Source organism: Carassius carassius, chromosome 2, assembly GCF_963082965.1.
Source record: "Carassius carassius chromosome 2, fCarCar2.1, whole genome shotgun sequence".
In the NCBI taxonomy this organism is placed as follows: domain Eukaryota; kingdom Metazoa; phylum Chordata; class Actinopteri; order Cypriniformes; family Cyprinidae; genus Carassius; species Carassius carassius.
In genome coordinates, this window is record NC_081756.1 from 25684771 (window position 1) to 25698691 (window position 13921).

General features: G+C 37.6%; 1 protein-coding gene across 1 annotated transcript; it reads right to left on the bottom strand.

Annotated features, from left to right (window-relative positions):
- Nucleotides 1–282: 282 nt before the first annotated feature.
- Nucleotides 283–12876, bottom strand: LOC132097597 (5-hydroxytryptamine receptor 5A-like). Its single transcript, XM_059503435.1, has 2 exons — nt 12128–12876; nt 283–921 (listed from the first exon to the last, which is right to left on the bottom strand). The coding sequence occupies exons 1-2, from the start codon at nt 12833–12835 to the stop codon at nt 589–591; spliced, it is 1041 nt and encodes a 346-aa protein (XP_059359418.1). The 5' UTR covers nt 12836–12876; the 3' UTR covers nt 283–588.
- Between the last annotated feature and the right edge of the window lie 1045 nt (nt 12877–13921).

The window sequence follows — 13921 nt, forward strand, 5'->3', positions numbered from 1 at the left end:
TGAAAGGATATTAAGCCAGATTTTCATGAAATGTACAAATGCCTACATTGTGTCATCATTGACAATTAGAAGAAAAAGTGCTTTGATGTTTCACATCCATTAAAACAGTGGAACGAATCTATGGTTTCACAGAAATTGCAAGAGCTACAGAAAGTTTGCTTAGTGTCTGAATGATTTGTTCAATCTTGCTAAAGCAGACACCTCATGGTTAGACAAATTGGCACTATCTGTTGATTCAGCAGTACTGATATAATGCACATCTTCTAAACCATCCAAGGTTTAGAAGATGTGCATTATATCAGTACTGCTGAATCAACAGGTAGTGCCAACTTGTCTAACCATGAAGACATCAGCAGCAGCAGCAGCCATACACAGACACAGACAGATCTCAACACTACACCTGCACTACACCTGCAGGGTTTCCGATGTGTGTTGGAAATCCCCCTTCCTCCTTTAACAACGGTTAGAGTGAGTGAATTGCTTGTTCTTCTGTGTCTGAACTGAGAAGAAGGCTTCTCTTGATGTTCTTCTCACTTTCCACTCATAAAACCCAAAGGTCTTCATTCTGGTCTTTCTTCTTTCTGTTCCTCATCGCTGTCTGGAAAAAAGGTTTCTAAACGCGTTGTTGTAGTTCTTGTTAAAGGCTGTGTAGATGAGTGGGTTAAAGAAGGAGTTTGAGTAACCCAGCCAGAGGAAGACACTTTTCCAGACAGGAGGGATGTCACATGAACAGAGCGGAATGATGAGCTCAGCAAGGAAAAAGGGAATCCAACAGAGAACAAACACACCTATCAGGATGCCCACCATCAGTGCTGCTCTCCTCTCTTTCTGCTCTCGCCACGTCTCGCCATCCGTCTGGAATGATACAGTAGCATGACGAACTGTGAAGGCCATCTGTGGTTGTCGTTCAGCCTCCTTTACCTGGCAGTAAACAAATAGGATGTATTGGTAGTTTTAAGTACACAACTATTTAATTTGTTCATAAAAGATTTAATTTTTCATCTTTAAAGCTTAAATAGTTCATCACTGCCGGATAGCAGGCAATGTTTTTGGCTTTCCTACAACCTAAATCAACCCTATCCACTTTGTATGCGTTTATGTTGCTTGGTGGGCAGAAAGCAGCAATTACACTTTTTGTTAAAATTGAGTCTCTGTGATCAGTTCGGTGTCAGATAGGTTTGGACTATGCAGAGCTTCATAATAAAAAGTATAGTTTAATTAATATCAAATAATTACAAATTTAATAATAAAAAACAAAACTCTGAAACACTGTAACATTAAGGTAGTAAAACATTCCTTTGGTACATATCCGTGTCTAGACATCACACTTTTCCTACTCTGATCTTTAAAGGACACCTGCTATGTGCTGTCTGCATATAAACAATCTGCACAAAATCCATGCCAAAGGAGTGAATCTTTCCGACAGAAAACACTTGCCTGAAATGCTTTGTTCATGGTCCTGCCATTATTTGTATGACAGCAACGTCCTATAGGAGCATTCTCGCCATGTCATAATTAACCTAAATGCGAGATTCCAACTTGTAAAAGCATTCGCATCCTTGTAGAACTCGAAATTACAACTTGTAAACTGGGAATTTTTTAGAGCTCCGACTTGTACCATGTGACCACCGTAGATTAATTTAGGCATAGTGTTGCCATAGAAACACATAATTCTGAGTCCAAGGATGTGAAAAGCTCAGAGAAGGATGTCACATGTTCATCTAGAAATTAGGGTAATTACCACATGGCGTGAACGCAGCACATGTTACAAATTTGCAAAAAACCAGCCTACCACCTGCTTTGACCGGCCCTCAAAAAACGGTTGGGTAAGTGATGTCGAGGAGAGACTGTTTTTTTCCACTGCAATGCCATAGTTACCATAGATTTCATGTGGTTTACAGCTGCTCATGAAGCAGATTTCCCGAACTTTGTGAAACTGACGTAGTTTCTGCTACACATGTCTTTATGCGATGAGATGCTAAACCTAGGTCCCGACTCTCTGTGGTCATTAAAAATCCCATGGCACTTCTCATAAACAGTAGGGGTGTAACCCCGGTGTCCTGGCCAAATTGCCTCCACTGTCCCTTGTCAATCATGGCCTCCTAATCATCCCCATCCACTGAATTGGCTCTATTTCTCTCTCCTCTCCACCCTTAGCTGGTGTGTGGGGAGCGCATTGGTGCCGTTGTACTGTGGCTGCCGTTGCATCATCCAGGTGGATGCAGCAAACTGGTGGGGGTTGAGGAGAGACCCCCTCATGATTGACAAGCACTTTGGGTGTACAGCAATTCACAATAAAGCACTATGTAAATGCTTAATTCATTCATCCAAAAGAAGCATCTAGCTGCTTAATGTGTTGCTAAGCAATGCACAGAATGAAAGCATGTTAAATGCACGTCACTTTACTCTGTTTCCATAACGCTCACATACTCGAGTCTAGACCGGGCCAAACAGAGAAGTAGAGTGATATAAACAGTCAAACATTCCAGTGCTGTTATGAGCCTCTAAAACACAGCTTATCCAATCAAACTAGGGGCCCAGAAATAACATGTTGTATAAACTGTATAATATTGTATAATACTGTATTGTTATATTGTACATATACAACTGGATGAGTTTTTGGGGCAGACCTGACCTACTGAAAAGAGATGGTCTTCATCCCTTCAGGGGTGATGCCACACTTCTCTCTAGAAATATGACACATAGTCTTAGAGACTGTACTTGACTAACTGTGGCCCAGTTCAGGAAGCATAAAGACTGGCTAAACCGACCATCTGCTAGCCACCTCACGTCACAGAAGTTAGTTATCAGCACAGTTAGAGATTCCTTCACCTAGATATCATAAAATGTTCATATTCAACAATTGAAAAAACAATATAATACTGATAAACAAATGATAAAGCTTGGTTTAATGAATATTTGATCCTTTTCTACTAAAGCTTTTTTTTTTTTAAATATGATCACAGATCATAAACTAGATATGCTCTGTTTGACAGAAACCTGCCTAAAACCAGATGATTACATTACTTTAAACGAGTCTACCCCCCAAGATTACTGTTACAAACATGAACTGCATTCAAAAGGTAAAGGGAGGTCTGGTTTCAAGTCTAATTTGTTTGAAGTAATGGTGCTTTATATAACATTATTTAGTGTAATAAGTGTTAATTGATGTCGATGGCACTGAAATTCTGAAGCAGAGCGATGATATCTCAGATAATTATTCGGACGAGACTAGTTTTCTAAACCACGTTTGAGTTTCGATTCTTACCACCTGACGTCTGCGATTTTCATGTACCAATTCGGACGGGACTAACATCTCCATGTTTATTACAGAGGTGGGAGGGTCTGATTTGTGAATCTGGGCGTCACAGAGATCATGCGCTACGTATGCGTGCATTGCATTCATTCACAATGATTGCCATTAGTATTATTACACAAAATACTAAATGGCTAGTATAGCAAAACCATGTTAATGTGAGGTTCCTTTAGTTTAACTTGTTTTCCTTTTTTTTGTGTGTGTGTGTAGTAGGCTAAACGTACCGTATGTTTAATTTTCATAAAGGTACATATGTAATTAAAACCAGAGGTGGGTAGAGTACCCAAAAACTGTACTCAAGTAAAAGTACTTCTAGAAATATTTACTCAAGTAAAAGTAAAAGTACTAGTCTTGAATAGTTACTTGAGTAAGAGTAAAAGAGTATCGGATAAAACATCTACTCAAGTAGTTAGTTACTAGTTACTTTGGGTCATATATACTGAGCCTATTTTTATTTAGATATATAGATAAAATGTATGTAATGTATGTGTGTGTGTATAAATGTATATATTTCATCAGCCTTTACTCCAATTTATGTAATTTATTATAAGAGCTTGTCTGTTTACTTAAGTAACAGATATAGGTGTCATGCCATAACATATTTTTAATACGACTGACTTTATATTAAATGTGAATTTAACATTGAAAGTTAATGTGATATAAATATTGCTACTAATCTTTCATTGTTCAGAAAGAGAGCAAATAACATTTACATTATTAAAGATAATTTTCACTGACAGTCTAGATTTCAATCACTCTCAGAAACTCCCATTAAAATCACTGAAACTGTTAACACTGTGAAATCAATATCTTAATTAAAGATTCGTACACACATCTGCACTTTGTTGTTCCTGCGAGAGAATTCGCCAGAAAGAGGTATCCAGTCAGTGAGCGAGTGAAGGAAGCACCGGCATTTTAGCGATGACTCATCGGAACACCTTTGATTGGCCAATGCTTTAATAAGCTCAAAAGAATCTTGTGTGATTGGTTATAATGCGCAGCGCTGTATAAACGCATCTATCTCTGGCTCAGCGCCAGCAAGCAATCACAGATCTGAATTTAGCAGCTGATAATATGACTCGCTGAACGTACTTGCACCAGTGTGATTGTATTAAAATTAATAAAATCTTAATCGGCTATTTTTTGTCTTTTGGAAGCTGCATTCAACTTGACTCCCCTCTGTTATAAGCCACACACGTACAACAAACTAATGTCACAGTGGTATCGTGTACTGTAATCGAATGTAGCCCAAGTTATTACCTGTTAAACAGTAGACAGCACACGCGGTGTTCATCTAATAAGGATCTCCATCGCTAGCAAATAATAACCTTTGCAGATTTCAATTCAGTGCAGTTCCAGCCACGTTTTCAACGCTCTTTCTGTTCTTAAACGTTACAACTCCGAGTGAACCACTTCAGATGCACAGCGCGTGCGGCAGGGAACGGAACGACTCATTCAAACTGATTCATGAACCAATTCACTCGTTTGCCAATTGGTTTGATCAAGCCTTTGAACAGAATTGACTCAAAAGAATGAATCATTCACGAATGGGCATCGCTCATTGCCCAGAGAAAAGTAGACGGCGCGTTTGGAATAAACTGAAGCATTATAACATTTATTGCATTAAGATAAAGTAACGAGAGGAGCGTCGCCCACAGTAACGAAGTAAAATTACAGATTTTTCCCCAAAAATTTACTCAAGTAAGAGTATAAAGTACCCATCTTTAAATATACTCCGAAAAGTATTCGTTACCCCAAAAAATTACTCAAGTAAATGTAACGAAGTAAATGTAACTCGTTACTACCCACCTCTGATTAAAACATTACGTAACTGAGTGCATAAATGAATGTGAGTAATCTTACCTGATGCTGCTATTACAATAGCCGGTATTAACAGTTTACGTGATCTTGCTCTTGATTTTATTATTTGTATTATTTTTTTATTATTATTTCTTTGCCGGTAAGCAAATATATCAAACATGCGCACGAAAGAGCATCTACGGTAATTCACGTTGGCCAAAACACACAAGGAAACGCGTTGTGAAATAAAATATCACCGTCAATCACAGACATTCACATTTGGACGGGATTAGTTTTCTCAGAGGATCACCGAGTTTGCTGAAAAACAGTAGGTAATTTGCTCTGGAATTATCACAGAGGTTGTGTGAGAAAAACACACCTCCTCTCTAACCTCCTTCTCTAACCTCCTGTAAAACTAGTCCCATCCGAATAGTGCTTTTGTGTATACTACATATAGCTAAAGCTGCAAATTCAACTCTGTGTTACAAATATGGTAGAACCATCACATATACAACAAAAGACTGCTTTGTAAATAATCTTCCCGATTTGTCTCAATTCCTCAGCATATGCAATAGCTCAGAATAAAATGATCAACATACTCTCTATTTCTATCACTTTAGACTAAGGCTGTAATCGGGCCTTAAAAAAGTTAGGCCCGACAGGACCCGAGCCCGACAGGTTTCGGCCCGAGCCCAACAAGTACATTTTGATTGACAGCTTTTTTAAAGCCCGAACCCGTTTACAGCCCGACATTACTCAAATACACACACACACAGCTCTTTTGCCTTTTGTCAAGAATGAGTCATTTATACATGTTTTAACATAATTTATTCATAACTAGACCACTAAACTAGACCACTTGGAAGTTGGAATAAAGAAATAAAATAAGTCCTCTGTAACATCGTAACATCTCAGCATTCTAGACATAGGCTCATTTAGCCTATAAATAGACGCACCTATAAAAACGAGTCATTTTTAACAAATTAAATTAAGATAAATTTTAAATTAAGATGGGTATTTGGCAATAACCCAAATATTAAGGGAAGTCGTGGCCTAATGGTTAGAGAGTCGGACTCCCAATCGAAAGGTTGTGAGTTTGAGTCTCGGGCCGGCAGGAATTGTGTTATTATTCTCATTATAAACATGGTCAAAACTTTTCCACACCTCAGACTTTGCTTTAGTTGCTGGTGCAACCAAAACGTAATTGCCAGAGGCAAGCCTCCGTTACACCTACTCCGCATCCATTTTCGCATCTTTCTCGCGCTAACGAAACACATATCATGACCGCTCGTTTACCTCACAAACCAGAGCGCAAGCCCGAGCCCGGCCCGAGCCCGCGTAAGATGATATAAATTAAGCCCGAACCCGACCGAACCCGTCGGGTCGGCTCGGGCAAAGATCTTCAGCTCTACTTTAGACACGGCCGCTCCTTTATGTTTAAAGATGAAACAAGCACATTTACACCCTAAAGACAGCAGCCTGGAAGATGGAGTGCAGCTGGAAGGTATTTCATATTGCATGGAGGGAAAGTACTTATACAGACAGAAAATCCTTTAAAAAAACTGCTAGATCTGCTTACATTTCATCTCTTTTAGAAGAAACAAACACAACCCCGAGTATTTATTCAATACAGTGGCTAAATTAACAAAAAATAAAGCATCAACAGGCAAAGTCATTTCCCAATAGCACAACAGTACTGACTTCTTTACTTCCAAGATCAATACTATTGCAGATAAAATTATAACCATGCAGCCATCATCTACAGTATTGCATCAGACAGTGCACTATAGATCCCTTGGGGAACAGTTCCACTCTTTCTCTACTATAGAAGAGGAAGAATTGTATAAAAATGTTAAATCATATAAACCAACAACAGGTATGTTAGACCTTATACCATCTACTAAAAGAGGTGCTTCCAGACATCATAGATCCTTTTCTTAAAATTATTAATTCATCATTGTCATTACGATATGTTCCAAAAACCTTCAAACTTGCTGTCATTAAGCTTAATTTAAGCACCCATTAAAAACCACAACTTGATCCTGGAGAATTAGTTAATTACAGACCGATCTCTGTCCAAGATACTAGAAAAGGTAGTCTCCTCACAACTGTGTTGTTTCTTAGAGAACAAAATAGTATCTGTGAGGACTTCCAGTAAGGATTTAGACAATATCATAGTACAGAGACTGCACAGAGTGCTGTGGCAGAACAAAGCACAATTACTGTGTGTATGTGTGTTTGTTTGTGCGTTTTGACAGATAGAGGAGGCAATCAGGCAATTAACAGATTTTTGGATCAGTGTACGTTAGTGAGAATAATGGACTTAAGTATTTTATGTGAAAACAGATAAAAAGAGGGAGTGTGAGTACGCTTGTATGCATACAAATGGTAGAACAAGAAATAAAAGAGATGGTGAAGAGACTGAGGGAGAAAATATTACAGAATAACTGGATGAACCCAAAAGATGTGGATGCAAACTTCTTCATCTGAGGAGTGACAGTTGGTATCTCATTCCAATGATGCAACATTCTCTCATCAAATTCTCTGCATTGAATGTATGTAGAGAATGTTAAATGCATATTAACTGCTTTTGTAGGTGCTCTGCTGTACTTTTTCTTTTTTTATTTTATTTTTTTTAGAAATTAATACTTTCCTTTAGCAAGGTGAGCCTTGGTGAGCATAAGAGATTCAAACATAAAAAATCCATATATTTCTATTTCAAATGATAAAATAATTGTAAATAAAAATAATATTACAATATATACATATGTCTATATATATGTTTGAAAATAGAATATAGGTTGGATTGTTAAGGAGTTTGCCGTTACTATCAAATGCCATCTCCATGACTTTTTTTATTCATCACTACATGGACAGAGTAGATAAATTTAGTAATGCAGACAAAAGAAAAGACATAAAAAGGTGAGACATGCATAGAAGAAAGGAAGAGAATAGAATTCAAATAAGAGAGACAGAGGAAGAATCGAATTAAATGCAATTAAGCTTTAATTGCGTGTCTACATTAACACTGTTGTTTAAGTTTGTCCCCATTAGGAAAAACGGTGGACACTGAGCATCCATGCAGTCTCGATTTTTACAGATTGTTTTTTTACTTATTGACCTCAAATGTATATATGGAGCATTTAATGATAATGCCAAATTAATGATAGGATCTTTTTTTTTTTTAGAGAAATTATATAGTCATGTGGTGTTATTTGATGTGAAGTTAACCACTGAAAATTAATTATGTTAAAAATTGGTTGTAGAACCAATTAATTAAGAGTAGATCATGAGCATTATCTAGAAATCTTATAAACTAATATAGAAATGCATATTTACAAATGATTGTTATGTGTGAGGAAGCAGTGAGAAGCTGCTTCTAATTATACCCTTTTCTCTCACTCTGTGCGTGTTGAGAGGGAACTGTGTGTCATGGTGGGGCAGGTGTCAGCTCTGTGGGTTGAGCCTAGCTTCAGAGAAAATAGCTCTGCTACGTTTGATCTTCATCTCTGCACTGCACCCAAACATTTCTATTCTCTCGGCCTTTTAGTCTTCATTTTTGTTTCCTCTCGCACCACAGCTTACAGTAGCAATTAGAATACTGTCTATATGAACAAATAAATGAAATCAAGGCTCTTTAATTTATATGATCCTATTTAATAGTCTCAAATACAAAATTATATAATTAATTAAATAAATAATTGTCTTAAACTACCTACTAGAGCAGGGGTAGGCAAGTTCGGTCCTAGAGAGCCACAAACCTGCAGAGTTCAGCCTCAACCTTAATCAAACACACCTGAACAAGCTTATCAATCCACTCAGGATTACTAAGGTACAGGCAGGTGAGGGTTTTTTTTCAGGGTTGGAGCTGAACTGTGCAGGACTGCTGCTCTCTAGGACCGAACTTGCCTACCCCTGTACTAGAGTGTATACAAGCAGCCTTCAATGAGTGACTTGTTGAATCATTTACTTAACCAATTTGTTAAATATATATATATATATATATATATATATAATTCAGAATTTCTGCAGTGATTGCAGATAAATTGTGGTCTGATCAGTGTGACTACACTAAAAACACACAACCAGTTGTATTTATTTTTATTTCTTTTACATTTTATTGAAGATACTGTGTAATAACTGACAGGGCAGGCTAAAAAAATTAAATGAAAAACTGTTTTGGCTTCTCCAAAAGCTACATGGAGTCAGTTAAGGAGATGAGATTTGAAGTAAGGATCACACATGTGCCCAGCCCTTTAAATAAAGGCAAACAAAAAAAGGTTTACTTACAAATATGTTCTCTGATTGTTTTGTGTGAACCATGCCTTTATCCCAATAGCTGCAAAGCACATTAGAAAGATGCAAAAAGAAGGAAAAGCACTGCAAAAGGATCCACAAATGTAGAAAATGCTGGCTGTTGCTACTCTCTCTAGGAGCAGCAATCATGCAAAGATGGCTCTAATGTTTACCCAACACAATTTGTTGTTCCACAATGCTTCTGTGAACAGTTGAGGCAACATACACAATAGCAGAAAGAGCTCCAAACCTCATCTCAACCAAATGAAATGCTGCTTTGTTGCCTCACTTTGCGATTTTGAAAGGAACAATGAATTATAAAGAGTATCAAGACATTTTACAGACGAATGATGGAATGAATGACTTCAAGTTTTAGATAGGCTACAAGTCAATGACAAATCACACAAGTATATCCACTAAACGGCTGAAAAAAAGAAGATGCCTGAGTCCTGACCTTGAGCAAATTCAGAAGACTGTGCGATCAAGAAAACACAGAAACATGGATACTGAACTGAAACAGATTTGTGGGGAGGGATGGTGCAAAACAGGTCAAAAGTCCTATAAGCAGTTAAAAAAACAAAATCAAAAAAAGTTTGGTGGTGCTAAAGAAGTATCTACAAGTTACTAAATTCAATCTTTCACTTACTTCCTGCACTGTAAATAAATACACTAAAATAATTACATTTACATTTAGTCATTTAGCACACACTTTTATCAAAAGTGACTTACAAATGAGGACAATGGAAGCAATCAAAAACAACAAAAGAGCAATGATATATAAGTGCTATAACAAGTCTCAGTTAGCTGAAATGCAGTACACATAGCAAGGGCTTTTAAATAATATAATAAATAAAAAGAAAACAGATAGAATAGAAAAAGAATAGAGCAAGTTAATGTTAGATATGGAATTATATTCCGGACTTTATTCAAAAGGAATTGCAAATTGTATTTGCAATTGTGTTTACAATTTGTGGACGCATAAAATGTGACGTAATGCAAATGCAAATCGCGCATTACCGTTTGTATTTTCGTTTAAGCGATCGCACAGTGTCTGCCAAATTTAAAATGGAAATGCCAAGTCCATTTGCAATTGTGTTTTCCATATATTACGAGCTGTGAGCCTGTCATATTTAAATAGCAATATTAATTACCACATTTGCCTTTTCACTCTCTCTGCACTGTGCATGTAAACTGCCAAAACTCAAATGGAATCGCAATTCCTTTCGCATTTGAATTTTCAACGTCTACACGGAAACCGGTCAATCAAGTGACAGGGGTGGGGCCAATTGATATTATATTTAGTTTCATTTGTAATGACTGTATATATACACATTTCCCTGAACCAAGTACATTTCTGCTGCTATTATTATGTTTCAATAAAAAACGAAAGGAGACAGTGGTATTTCATATCCTTTTTGTTTTATTGTAAATATACTGTACAGTGAGGAAAATTGCAGTAGTCAAAAAAATAAAGTACGTCTGTGTTGGCACGGGTTTCGAACGCGCTAAAAGACGGCGCGCCGCGAGAGTCACTAACCACCGAGCTACCGATCTACAACAAATCAGCTCCAGATCTCTCGATTGAAGACAGGACTCTCGGCGGCACATCGTGCAGCTGCTGAATCAAGGAAATGTGACCGTGTTAACTTGTGACCTGTGTTTACCTATTATGAAAATAAACCATAGCATACCACTGACTACATTTTATGGTTCATGATGTTAAAGAACATTTCATAACGTTTTAGACAACTGTACATTTGTGGCTTCTGTGGTTTAATTATAAACACTATCGATAACTCATATTTACCATAGTAAAACATGGTACATTTTAGTATGATCGAAGATACAAAAATTCTTCCAGAACAGACTTGTATATGTGCATTCCCAGAAGAGATGAGAAATGGATTCGTGTTCAGCACCACAAAAAGAACAAAGTGTCAATATTAGGAAACATGAAAAGATGAAGTAATTTTTAAGACACATCCTTAACCTTATTGGTTATTAAGTATTTAGATGACAAAGTCCACACTAATTAATTAATAATTATTTATTACCGTCGACTGTCACTTGATTGACCGGTTTCCGTGTAGACGTTGAAAATTCAAATGCGAAAGGAATTGCGATTCCATTTGAGTTTTGGCAATTTACATGCACAGTGCAGAGAGAGTGAAAAGGCAAATGTGGTAATTAATATTGCTATTTAATTATGACAGGCTCACAGCTCGTAAGATATGGGAAACACAATTGCAAACGGACTTTGCATTTCCATTTTAAATTTGGCAGACACTGTGCGTTCGCTTAAACGAAAATGCAAACGGTAATGCGCGATTTGCATTTGGATTATGTCACATTTTATGCGTCCACAAATTGAAAACGCAATTGCAAATACAATTTGCAATTCCTTTTGAATAAAGTCCGGAATATAATTCCATAGTTAGAGGTATTTTTTATATATATATAAATAATTGTATAATAAATGAAAAGAAAATAGAATACAAAAAGATTAGAAAGGTAAGTTAGACTTTTTTATTTATTTTTAATTACATTGAATAAAATTGTGGGGGAGGGGTTATTTTTGTTATTAGTTTAGTCAGATTGTGTTTATCTATAAAGACGTCCAAAGTTTATGAGCAGTAAATGCAGAAATGGGGTTCACAAAACTTATTCTTGCCACTGTATATAAAGCCTTATATAATCTTCAGGTTTTTTTTTTACCTCTATGACCTCAGCCATGGGTGTGATGGTGTTGATCTTGCGAGAGCCAATACGGAACTTGGCAGCCTTGTAAATCTTCCAGTAGACAAAGAGCACCACGCAGAGGGGCAGGTAAAAGGCTCCAAAGGTGGAGAAGACTGTGTAAGAGGGCTCCTGGCTTACTTGACAAGTCAGGCTGTCTTCCGAGTATGTCTCACCCCAACCGAAGAGTGGCGAAAGCGAGATAACAGAGGAGAGCAGCCATGTGAGGCCAATCATCACATTAGAGATTCGTTTGCGTGTCTTCAGCGTGTACTCCAGGTGGCGAGTGATGGACCAGTAGCGATCGAGGGCAATGGCCGTCACATTCCAGATACTGGCTGTGCAGCAGAGCACATCACAGGAGATCCAGACCTGACATAGTGCCCGACCCAGAATCCAACGCCGACCGTAGAGCTCTCTAACCAGACTGAGGGGCATTACCAGTCCTGCAACCATCACATCCGAGATGGCCATGGAGGCAACCAGATTGTGGGGAACACGATGGAAGGTGCGCACCCTCAGGATGGTCACCAACACCAGAAGGTTCCATACAAAAGTGGCCACCACTAGCATGGCCAGCAAAGTAAGCGTGAGAACACTGAACACAGAAAATGGACGGTACAGATTACCCCATTCATATCCTCCAGAGATATTAGCTGAGAGAACTGTAACATTGGATTGAGTCATGGCAGCATGTGACAGGATGCAAATAGATAGCTGGCCCTCATTAGAGGGCCCTCATGTGTTCTTGGCACTACAACTTGTGAGCTTATTGTCCTTTAGCTCACAGTTCTGTATGCTGGTCACTGAAAAGGTAGGCGTTTTAAAGTGCAGCCATACTGACTATGGCATTATGATTGCACACATTGATAAAGCATTCAGCAATGTAGGGGTTCCCAGGACACACATTTGAAGGTGTGAGAAGACATCCTCCATCCTATAACACAAGAAAAAAGGGAATAAATAAATTTCATAGCTCATCCCACAAAATCACCTTATTCAACCACCACCAGAAATAGAAAACAGCCCTAGGCTGTATGAAATGGGCTTCTTTCTTTTTCTATATATATATATATATATATATATATATATATATATACACACATCTCATGTGTTTGTGCCAGGACATTGTAAACACATCATAGAATGTGCACACTGTGAAGGGTCTCATTCTGGCCATGAACAGTGCATATTGTAAGCTTTGTATAACTTCGCAATCCCCTGAATTTCCCCTCCATAATTGCAAATTCATCTGTTTTGATGTTCCATTGTGCTGTATTAATTAATAAAACAGCAAGAACAAATAATAATGCAAAACATTAGGACTGATGAATAATTATACCTTTCCATTCCACTCCATTGTGCAGTTGTTTCTCTTGGTTATGGCTTTTGATCAGATATCCTCCTGACCTTTCATGATATGACGACTTCTTATTTTAGCTGCTCAAATCTAATTCCAATCAAATGTAAACTCATTCTTTATTATTTTGACTCTGCTTAATAAATTGGCTATTTTATTATTTATTTGTCTGTAATTCGGGTCCATGGAGTCCTCGAGGTTTTAAATCCTCCACTGGGTTGGATGTAATTTGCTCTAAGTGCTTGTGAAACAGATTCGGTTCAATTATTTGTAGCAATGAAGTTACACAGGAGACTTCAATTGACTGCCTGTCTTCATATTGACCTTCTTGCAATAATGTCAGCTGCTAAAGATCCATCCTACAGGAAGAAGCATCTTTATCCCAAAAGCCAAGCCATCCACACTGAAAAGTA